This window comes from Lipophrys pholis, assembly GCF_963383615.2.
Source record: "Lipophrys pholis genome assembly, chromosome: 21".
Lineage (NCBI taxonomy): Eukaryota > Metazoa > Chordata > Actinopteri > Blenniiformes > Blenniidae > Lipophrys > Lipophrys pholis.
The window spans coordinates 6,865,373-6,875,762 of NC_137649.1; the positions used below are offsets into that span (position 1 = coordinate 6,865,373).

Below are 10,390 nucleotides of genomic sequence, written 5' to 3' on the forward strand. Positions count from 1 at the left end.
GGCACATGGCTTTAGTCCAACCTCCCCACACACAGGCACCAAACGCGCAACTGAATGCACCTCACCAATGAGAAGAAAAGGACTGTACACACTGAGATAGCATTTATACAGTAGCACTGAGCAAATATACACTAAATAAATTAGAATAAATTACCTCAACGAAACCAAACCCAAAAGGAAACTTGTTCTCATTTAAGGACAGGGAGTAGTTCTATGTGGCGCTTGACGAAAACCGAGCGAGAGTCTGAAGCTTTGGGCTGAAAAAAGAAACAACTATCTGAATTGGCTCAGCGTTCAGTGTTTGCAGGAAACAAACTTTTGGTTTAGCTACTACTGCATTAAAAAAAAAAAAAAAAATCAAACAAAAAAAACAACACATTTTCTTGCTAAGGAGATAGTTTGCCTAAAGATCTTTGCTTACTCTGCTGCATCAATGAGAGACAATACGACACTGCTTTGTGGCTTTACACACAAGCAGACCCTAAGCAAACACAGCTCGGGAGTAAATGTCAGATAATTAATGTGGGTTTTTAACTACTCCCTGAAGAAATTAAAGGAAAAAAAAATAAAAATAACCCAACAGTGTCTTCAAAAGTTCATATCAGGAATCTACAACAGACTGGAAAAACACATGAAATGAGGATTTTCCCAACATCATATTCAAAGTCTTTAAAGACTTTACATTAAAGGAACTGTGGCTGTGTTGTCGCATTAATGTCGCCATCGCCACACACCCGGACGTAGAAACTTTCTGAGAAGTCCGCGTGTGTCAATAAAAAATGTACTGTACAGAAGCTTTCCTTACTAAAGTGAAGCTGAATGCACTACTGGCTGTTTGACATTTCTTATACGATTATATCAGGCCTGAATCAGCGTTTTAGACATTTACATATGGAGTGAAATAAAATAAAAATGCATCTCTTACAACCCCAAAACGATTCTGTAATGAGGAGGTGTATTTCATTGAGGATACCGAGGATGTCATCTGTAGATGTCAGTCTGATTGCAAATACAGCTGTTACTCTTTCCACTGGCTTGAATATTGCGCCCCCCCCCCCCCCCCCCCCTCCCCGTTTATTTATTTTTTTCAATGCTGTTGAATGTCATCTTCCCCACAGGCGAAACCACGATGCAGCAAAGGGCAACATTGCGATTGTCAATCCAGCCACAGCAATTAAACTGAATATCTTTGGAAAATGAAGCCATTTATCCAAAGATCTCCAGCTGTCTTGATTGTTTCCGGTTCCCTGATCGTGATCCCACGAGTGGGATTTGCTCGGCTTTGTTTGTGCTTGATTGGCTTCAGAACGAATGCAGATTTTTCGCAAACAGCAAGCACACAGTCCAACAAAGACATGACTGTTAACCGAGACCGTGGTCACAATGTCGGAGCTCGTAGGTAGACGAAAAATGTGAAATATCTTGAATTCAAGTATACGTGGTTGAATCTACACAGTGGGCCGTTAGGTCACCTCTCACAACATGAGTAATACTGGAGACGGGAGATGCTGACGAATGAGAAAGACACAGGTTGACATAAGATCCCTGGGTCTATAGTGGAAGCTAAAACCAGCATCGAAACTGACCATCAGTGCACCACCAGTGTGTGTACACTGCCACAATGTCACTACAACCGTTTTCAAATGAGCCAGTGTGGAGCAGTTAAAGGATAAGTACAGGGCTTGTTGTCTTTTTGGGAAAAAAAATAATAAACAGATTGGAAATGTGCCTTGAGTCCTCAAGCTTTTAAATCAGTAACTTCAGCACAGAAATGTCCACATCCACAGTCTTTCTCTCTAAAAAAAAAGTGGCCTAATCTTAAAAATCGATTGATTTCATGTAAATTTCTTGATGCAAAAGAGTGAGAACTGCGGTAGGAGAGAATAAGGCATTCCCTGGACTGATGGAGGTCCTTCAAGACTTGAAAATAGCAAATAAAAAGAGCAGTTTACTGTACAAAATAGGTAATCTTACAAATATTTCCAAAATATCTCTTCAAACACAATGGCTTCTTTTTGGAGAGGCAAGAAAGGAAAAAAAAATGAAGGAAAAAAAAAGAAGCAAGAACCAAAAAATTCTGCAGTCTGTCTCCGTCCAGCGGTGACCAGTGTCTTCTTCATCTCATCTTCATAATCAATTAGAAAAAAAAAAATAAAAAATCCAAACCCGTGTTCCATCTTACAGTGCCATCTCTTCAGAGTCCTGTGTCTTTTATTTTTTTTTTCGTCTTTTTTTTTTTTTTTTTTCAGTTCAGAAAACGAGGGTGAAGGCCGGAGGGTCGTCCTCTCATCTCTGCTCTCCTCTCAGGCGCGGGAGCAGAACCTCGTTTGGGAAAAAAAAGCCAAACAGGGCATTGGTAAGGCGCATCCAGATAGGCAGGTTTTGTCTCTGATGCCTCAAAAACTGCAAATGAAGAGAGAGAAAGAGAAAAGAAGACATGAGTACATAGTCAGAGTCGGTCACAGGTATTCATAACTTGCCTCTTGAGTGAGTCACTTGGACTTCATTATTGCAGGGTTTTTTTTTAAAGGTAAAGCCTTGGTGTGAACTAAAGTAAACCCACCGAGTTAAAACCGTGTGACCACGTCGACTATTTCCACAACACTGACTTGTGTCTAGAAAACACATCTGTCACACGCACACCCAAGGCTCGTTTCTGAGCGGCTCTCGTTTCGCCACCGAGGCTCATTGTAACACTTTCGGTGTTTAAAGCAGAGAGTGACTGATTAAGGGATCAAAATTACCAGGCAATCAGGTGTGAAACAACACATTTGTAACCCCAGGATGTGACAATCATCTGAATAAAAATTACTCCACCTGCCTTCAGACATTCCCACTCATTAAATATTGCACTGCGACTTCTAATCAAGACGCGAAATGGCTTTCTGCTCTCCCTCAGCACTGTTCTCAACCCAGTAATTATCAAAACACAGCAAAGCATAACTTAAACTGCTCTGTCATTTTTGAGCAGATAAAGAGGGTCCTCCTGCTTTATCCCCCCCCCGCACCATCTCGGATCCTGCACAGCTCCCACTGGCTTTCTGAACATTGCAGCCTGTTGCATAAGCCCTCTTGTTACCATCTTTTCCCCAGCTCTCTTCATCAAGGCCTCCACCAGCCCGGCAATCAGAGTCCTGCCACAGGCTGTTTGATGCAGCGCGTGCAAACTGAACTGAATTGAACCAGCAGCACTAAATGAAACCCTAATTGTCCCTCATTACCTTAATTCCACACCGCTGAGCTTATTTAAACAGTACTCTACTGTTTCACGTAGAACTCATCCTTCTCACCTCATTTGCAGCGATAGTGCAGAAGAGTGTGCCTGGTTTATATGACACTCTGAATGATTAGGAAACAGCTGCCCGAGTGCCTGAGACGACCCAAACCACAAGCGCAGTGTACTTAACGTGAGTAAAAAAAAAAAAAAAAAAAAAAACCCACGCACAGACAACTTCTGCTTGGAGAAGAAGAGTGAAAAGAGCCTAACAATAGCAGCCGGGACAATACAGTGAAGTGATTGGATATCATAAAGGAGCACTTGTGAGTTTTCTCCCTTTGGAATATTCTTACGACGACAGTATCTGATCCTGCAGGATGAAACCAGCCCGAGCGCCGACGGAGAAAGAGAAGAGAGAGAGAAAAAAAAGTTCTCTTATCTCTCTGTCACAGTTACACGCGCAAACCAAAACACACAAAAGACGCACATGCTGAGGCAGGCAGCGGGACAACTGAGGTATTGTGGGTAGCCGTCACGTTACTGGCTGCGTCTATAAGTGTGTGAGTCAGGTTCTATTTTTAGACGAGCATATAAACAGCCGGCCAAGTCTACCCAGACACAGACGCGCTGCTCACTCCTGTTGGTGACAGTCGCATCGATCTCACCTGTTCTTCCTCCATCTTCCACCATCAAAACTCCCCATCTGCCACTCTCATTTCACTCCGTTCCTCACTTTGAATTTGTTCTCCCTTTTTTTTTTCTACCAGGTAGAATCTCTCTCTCTCTCTCTCTCTCTCTCTCTCTCTCTCCTTCTCCTGTACCCAGTCAGTTAAGTGCTTTTCAAAACATGTCAACCACACCTTGTTGTCAACCCAGATCCCCGTGGCGAAGCAGTCACGGCAGCAGATAAGAAAGCCGTCTCGGTTTATTTGTACTTATTAATGTGGGCATGTGACTAATGGGGACTCTGGGGCAGAACAGTAACTGCTTTGTAAACATTAATGCACAATTAACTACTTATCATGAATTACTCGAGGTCTGTGTGCTTAACTTTTAACAAAGGATGTCTGCAAACAGTGAGCCTCGACACTAAACTCCCATTTAGTATTCCCTAAAGCCTTCCCAGCACCCCAATGGTTTCAAGTTTTATGTGGCATGCTCGGCTTGAAGACAATGCAGTGTGATTTAAATGGACAAAGTTTGGAAACTGGACTAAGCAGCTAATTAACTCAGGGCAATAAGCTTTTGTGGGTTACTTCTTTTTTTTAATGTAACAGCTTCATACCAAATCATGTCACATTAACAGTTTAGGGTTTCGCTTCACCAAGAATTGGTTAAAAAAGTTATTTTTAACCAATGAAGGATGTGGCTTATTCATTCAACGAAACTGTCAAACAAGTTCTTCTCAGAAAGTACTGAAAAAAAAAAAATAATAAAGTTTTGAACAGAAGAGTCAAACATTCAGGCTCTGGTCTTCTAAAACCCGCCATTTCATTGCCCAACATAAGGATGTCCACAACGCTGTGTTTGAAAGTGCATTCAAGTGGTTGAGGCTCACAACAACAGGTCATCAGGGATAATCTTCACTGCTCAGTACCGAGGCTTACCAGTTCAACGTGATCCTGGTGGAACTTGTCTCCCATCTCTCGAAGTTTACGACCAATTTGCGCCTCAACGCTCAGCCCCGCCTGCTCCGCGGGCCTCTCTGCCATCCTGTCATTTTCTTCCCCCCTGCCCTGCTCCACCTCCTCCTCCTCCTCCTCTTCCTCCTCTTCAATCTGCCTCTCTCCCCGGTCCTCCATGGGCTCAAACTGAGCGGGAAAATGTGAGCGCAATCCAGCGTTGCCTAAAAGGGAGAGATCCAGCTTTTTGTAACTTGGGTTGGTCTTTTGGTTTGTAAAAGCATCATCAGTCTCATCAGCATTGTGTGATTGAAGTAGCTTCACGCAGGTTGTGCTTTTTAAAGTTAGACTAGATTGTGGAAAAAAACAACAACTCAGAAACTGCAGAGAGCCTGACAATGAGGCCAGGTATGTTGTTTACTAGTAATTTTCTCAAACACAGCTCTGACTGCATTTGTCAGACATACAATGAAACTATGCTGCCATAATGGCCTCTGAAACAGGTTGTATGAGATCCTCTCGTGACTGGACAAATTACTATACACGTGAATGTTAATAGGCGGAAACGTTAAAACACCTTAGTAAATCAACAGTCTTAAAGAGACTGGTGCTGAGTACGGAGTCGGGTCATCAAGTTTATCCTCTCCCTCCAGCATGCATTTCTGCAGTCATGCCACTTGGAAGAAAAACAACTTTTTTTTTTTTAGTGTTATCATGTGTGCAAAATGCTGCGGTGTTCTCCTCTGCAGTGGACTTAACTCTGAGACACTGAGCGGTTGCAGGGAGGAGACATTGGCATAAAGCCAAGTGCATGACATCCATTACTGGTGAGATTACAATGGATGACAAGGTAATCGCAGTCAGCGGTGTTTATATATTGATGATTTTAAACCCTGAACAATAGATAGCTCTCATATACTTATTTTTGAGTCGATGACCCAACAACATCAACATTCATCCAATTTGATTAGCATGATGTCACATTGATTCGATTACACATGGGAAAACAACTATTGGATTAAAGCTGATGGACGCATTAGTGTTGGTATGTAACTTTATGTTTGTATGAAAATATTGTTTCCACTGTTTACTTAATTCTAAGAATTGCTTGTGCAAGTTGCAAAGAAATTGGCAACATGTAACTCGATTTAGGTTTAACTGTGTAACGAGGATGATTGGTATTTTTACTCCAAAGTGACGCCGCTGCCGCATGATAAATACTTTTCTAGGCCTACTTGTTTTGAGATGATCTAACGAGTGTTGAGTGTCTTGTTTTTGCCAAATGTGGGAATCAGAAAACCACAACAGTAGTCTGAATTGCTCAGGCTTCTGAAAACATTGATACGGAGAGTGTAAAAGACTGACTGAGAGGTTACACTTCATGTGCATCATTCAGATAATACAACCACGACCTCACAGAAGTTCAGCAGGGTCGCCTGTCCTTACCGTGAAAGGGGATGCGAGGCTGTCGGTGATAGCCGCAGGGCAGCGTGTTGATGCTGTTGTTGTTGTGGCTCTGCGACGTGGACACGGCCGCAGTGACGGCAGCCAGTGCTTGTCCGGCTGCGATCTGTGTGGCTCGGTCTTCGTATTTGACCTCCCTAAAGGACGTTCCCCAGAGCTGCGAGATGGGCCGTGACATGTCCTCCTCCTCATCATCCATCCGATGCCTCAGCGGTAAACTCCCTGGAGTGAGGAGGGAGAGGATGAGATGAAAACTTGTGGATGTGTTTGGGTAGGATAAATATGACCTTCATTTTTTTTGGGAACTAAGTTTGACTCATACTGTAAATGTTTATGATCGTGAGCTTGTAGGTAATTTGGGTGTGACTTGTTTTAAGACCAAACAAACAAAACAAATTATTGCCAAATATCTGCCTTCTGTCAGTGGAGACTTTAGACTTTCGCAGATGGTAAATTATCTGACTCCATCTGCATTAAATTCAAATAAATGATTAGTCATGATAAAGCCCAGTAAGCGGCTTATGTTGTGTGTCATAATACTGAAAACAAACAAATGGAGATGTCTCATCTCAGAGGCAAAGATGGGTCTGTGAGCGTGCAGAAAAAACGCAGTAAACATACAAGAGGCCAGATGTAGCAAAATCAATAATCTGTGTTTTTAATACAGCTATGAGTGGCAACATGAGCCAAATGTATGGAAACACACTGTGGTGGGACCCGGTGGGCGGCTAAAAATGCTACAGAGGCTCTGCTTCCCTACCCAAGCAGATTTTGTCAAGCTGTCCCTGACAAGGAGCCAAATTGTAATCGAGTGCCAAAAGATCCACCAGAGAGGCTCCTTTCACTCAGAATCACCTCAATCTGAACGGCGCGCCACACAGCAGAGTGCAGTCCGGAGATTAAGTTCCCGCTGCACAATTTTGCAGCTCAGCATTAAACTCCGCACAGACAGCACAATATAAACACACACATCATAAGCGCGCACCCAGAGCAGCCAGAAGAATGTTAGTGAGACCAAAGTTTTGGCTCGACCATGTGCTGCATGTGAGACTGCAAGTTTCACTCCGTTATGCCTGCTGAACACAAACACTCTTCCTTGTTGGCCACATACCACAATCTGTTCACTACTGTAATATCTTTTTGTCAGGGGTGCTTGTCTTTGTCTTTTGTTGCACGAGTGCAGACAAACAGGCTCTGCCGCCAGATGCGAAAGCTGAAAGTGGATCCACTGGTACTGTGTTTACTTAACAGGGCGGCCCTACTCAGGTATCTCTTTGTGAAAGTGCGCCTTTGCATTATGTCATTTCACACATCTGAAACCAAGGTTATAACGTTGAATCACACTGTCTGCTCATTTGTAAGCAGAAAATATAACTGTTGAGTATTCACACCCTCTGACCATTACTTCCCAGCCAATTAAGAGTGAGGTCAGTCCATTGTGACATGCAGGGCTAATTAGATGTGCTTTACTGAAATTCAAAGGACCTCTAATTTGTATAACCTTCTGCATGCAGGAAAGTTAAGTAGTGAATTAATCAATGCCATGAAAGCAGCAGGGGCATCTCTGCAGCTGTGCATCAAGTTACAAGTAAACGGGCACTTGTGTAGTGTGTCAGTGACATTGCAAGCGCTGTCTTGAATTTCCACTGGCAGTCATAAGGAGGACTGGCAATATTACCATCGTGTCAGACACATAAAAACAAACATAGACAGTGAGACACACAGAAAGACACAGCGCTCACTCACACACACGCACACACTGCCTGGGGCTGCAGGGAGGCCTGGCAGCCACCACACTGCTGGTCAGAGAGGCTCAAAGCTCCAGCAGAAAGTGGCTCCCTCTGCTGCACCATCTGTGCACGGGCACTGCTCCATGCACAGCTCGGGCTGGGGAGGGGGGGGGGGGGGGGGCGCACACAGTGCGCTCAGCTGTTAGTTCACCTCCTGCTTTCATGTAACTAGAAATACATACCCCGTGGAGATCAGTTCGCTTCAACAAAAACTATGAACTTCACCCTCTTTCATCACTGGAAAATTGAATGACAGTGTGTAAATGGATTGTATTTTGGAGCTTATTCGCATGGTGAAATAAGCGTTATTTATGTGACAAAGTTAAAATTCGGGTGCAACCATCATGAGATTGCAAACGAGAGAATTAATTCATTTGTTTGTGTCAGTTGATGTGAGATCGGTCATCTCTTCGGGACCACCTGGACATGTGCTGCGCTATAGCCGCACCAAGAGCGCGTTCTCCCGGGCAGCTCTGTGCGTAAACACGCGAAGCTTCACCTCCCTTCGCTGGGGACACAACGTCCATCCATGAGCTGCCTTCACATCTTCTAATTCAGAAGTAGTTTCAAAGCTATATCATAATACAAATACTAAAGGGAGATATTAAGAAGCACTGATTAAAAAAAAGTTATTCTTTGAAAAACAATGTGTCCTCGATCACCTTTTGAAGTATGGGACGATAACCCAATTTGAACCCGCGACAGATACAACTAACTTAAAGACTGAGGACAGTATCTCCAGGTTCTGCTTCATTTCTCGTTATCATGGGGTGACACTTTCCCATCATTTCGCCAGTTTTTCCCTCCAAATGCAAGACAAAGTCAGCACATTCACTGCTTACTGCGCTAAATAGACAGAGCAAAGCCTTTTACGCATTGATTTCTCTAGTGCATGGAAAACAATCTCATATGTATTACCTGTCTTATTGTGTAATGAAGACGCTGCAGAGAGACAGTGGCTTATCAAAAACAATGTAACATCAGCCGGGAGCCGCAAACGATCCACTTCGTTCCTGAAGACAAGCGAGAGAAGTATCGCCGATATGAAAAAGCGAGTAGATATAACTCAAGTGCCCCGCTCCCATTTGCCAATCGCCCAGTAGGTCCGCTCAATCACCCCGTCTCTGCCCGGACATGCCCAGCCTGTGCGTGCGGTGCGCGCCCACTTCAGCATAAACTCCCTTCAAACCCGGACCGCGCAGCGGAGCGGTGCGCTTTTCTTTACGCGCGTCCAACCATTACATCAAAATGTGAGAACAAGCCGAACTCACTCACCGCCAGTAAATGCGTTTTCCGTTGTGATCGGTGGTATCTTGACAACTTGCTGTTACCGTGTTTCCAACTGACTGTGGTGATGAGACTAGTATTCCTCTTTGCATTTGTAGCCACTCAACAACTCCGGGTTGTTTTTTTTCTCTCCGTGTCTAAACGATCCGCCCCTGCAGCTCGGACCCGCCTTTCCTTAATAATGTGAAAGGAACAGAGTCAGCCACACGGTTGATATGCAAATCCAACACATTGAAAGGAGGACTCACTGCTAATTTTCTTTTTTTCTTGTTTTTGTTTTTTGCATGCTAACATTTATATTGGGAATATATCGAAAGGTGGTTGATGTGGAAAGGTGATTTGAGTCAACTGATAGAGATGGCAAACTGGAAATGGCCAAGTAACATCTAAAAATTGATAAATACATAAAGTAGAAACATTGCCGCCTATAAGCATCACAACATTAAAATATTCCACTTTATTATTATTATAGAAGACCCACGTTTTGCTCATTTAAATAGTTTAACATGTATAAGTGAGTGATTCAGTGACAATAATCTAATATATATATATACAATTGGCATTCAGTGAAAAAAATAAAAAATAAATATATATATATATATTCGATTATTTTTCACTGAATGCCAATTGCAATTGCAGGCTCATCCGTACATTTTTCTTTGTGCACTTATTCCATAACAATGTAAAAAAGCTACTGCTAATTTTAAACGGTGTTTTTGCCTAATGTGTCGAGCGCACGCTGTATTGTTGTGAAAGGAATAAAAAAAATAAAAATGTGTATGGCCCTTTAAGAGAACCATAAGCTGGTGACACGCAGCGGACCAATCAGGCGGTTTGTTTTGGTCCCGCCTTCTGCTTCGTGTATCCTGACACGTGGAGGGGGAAAAACACAAACCCAGATCAGAACATGTGATCCGCTCCAGATCAGCTCAGCTGATTGGGAGCTGCCGCTAGATAGAGCGGCTGCACACACCCAATTGCTGGGGTCGGTGTGCGGATGATTTGTGTAC

The 10,390-nt window shown here is 43.3% G+C and overlaps 1 protein-coding gene across 2 annotated transcripts; it reads right to left on the reverse strand.

Moving 5' to 3' along the window:
• Nucleotides 1-1,088: 1,088 nt before the first annotated feature.
• Nucleotides 1,089-9,490, reverse strand: bmf2 (BCL2 modifying factor 2). Of its 2 annotated transcripts, XM_080491391.1 has the most exons (5): nucleotides 9,369-9,484; nucleotides 9,012-9,106; nucleotides 6,286-6,525; nucleotides 4,825-5,063; nucleotides 1,089-2,403 (listed from the first exon to the last, which is right to left on the reverse strand). In XM_080491391.1, exons 1-5 carry the CDS (start codon nucleotides 9,470-9,472, stop codon nucleotides 2,287-2,289), a joined length of 795 nt encoding a protein of 264 aa, XP_080347517.1. In that variant the 5' UTR covers nucleotides 9,473-9,484; the 3' UTR covers nucleotides 1,089-2,286. The 2 variants fall into 2 exon arrangements, with proteins under 2 accessions (XP_080347517.1, XP_080347518.1); XM_080491392.1 differs by lacking the exon at nucleotides 9,012-9,106 and having other exon boundaries at nucleotides 9,369-9,490.
• Between the last annotated feature and the right edge of the window lie 900 nt (nucleotides 9,491-10,390).

Excerpts from the sequence above, each read along its gene's own strand:
- bmf2 (XM_080491391.1), bottom strand. The coding sequence starts at position 9,472 with ATGCAAAGAGGAATACTAGTCTCATCACCACAGTCAGTTGGAAACACG. Across the intron at positions 6,526-9,011 it reads TTCATTACACAATAAGACAG|GGAGTTTACCGCTGAGGCAT; the intron begins GTAATACATATG and ends TCCTCACTCCAG. Across the intron at positions 2,404-4,824 it reads ACCAGGATCACGTTGAACTG|TTTTTGAGGCATCAGAGACA; the intron begins GTAAGCCTCGGT and ends CTTCATTTGCAG.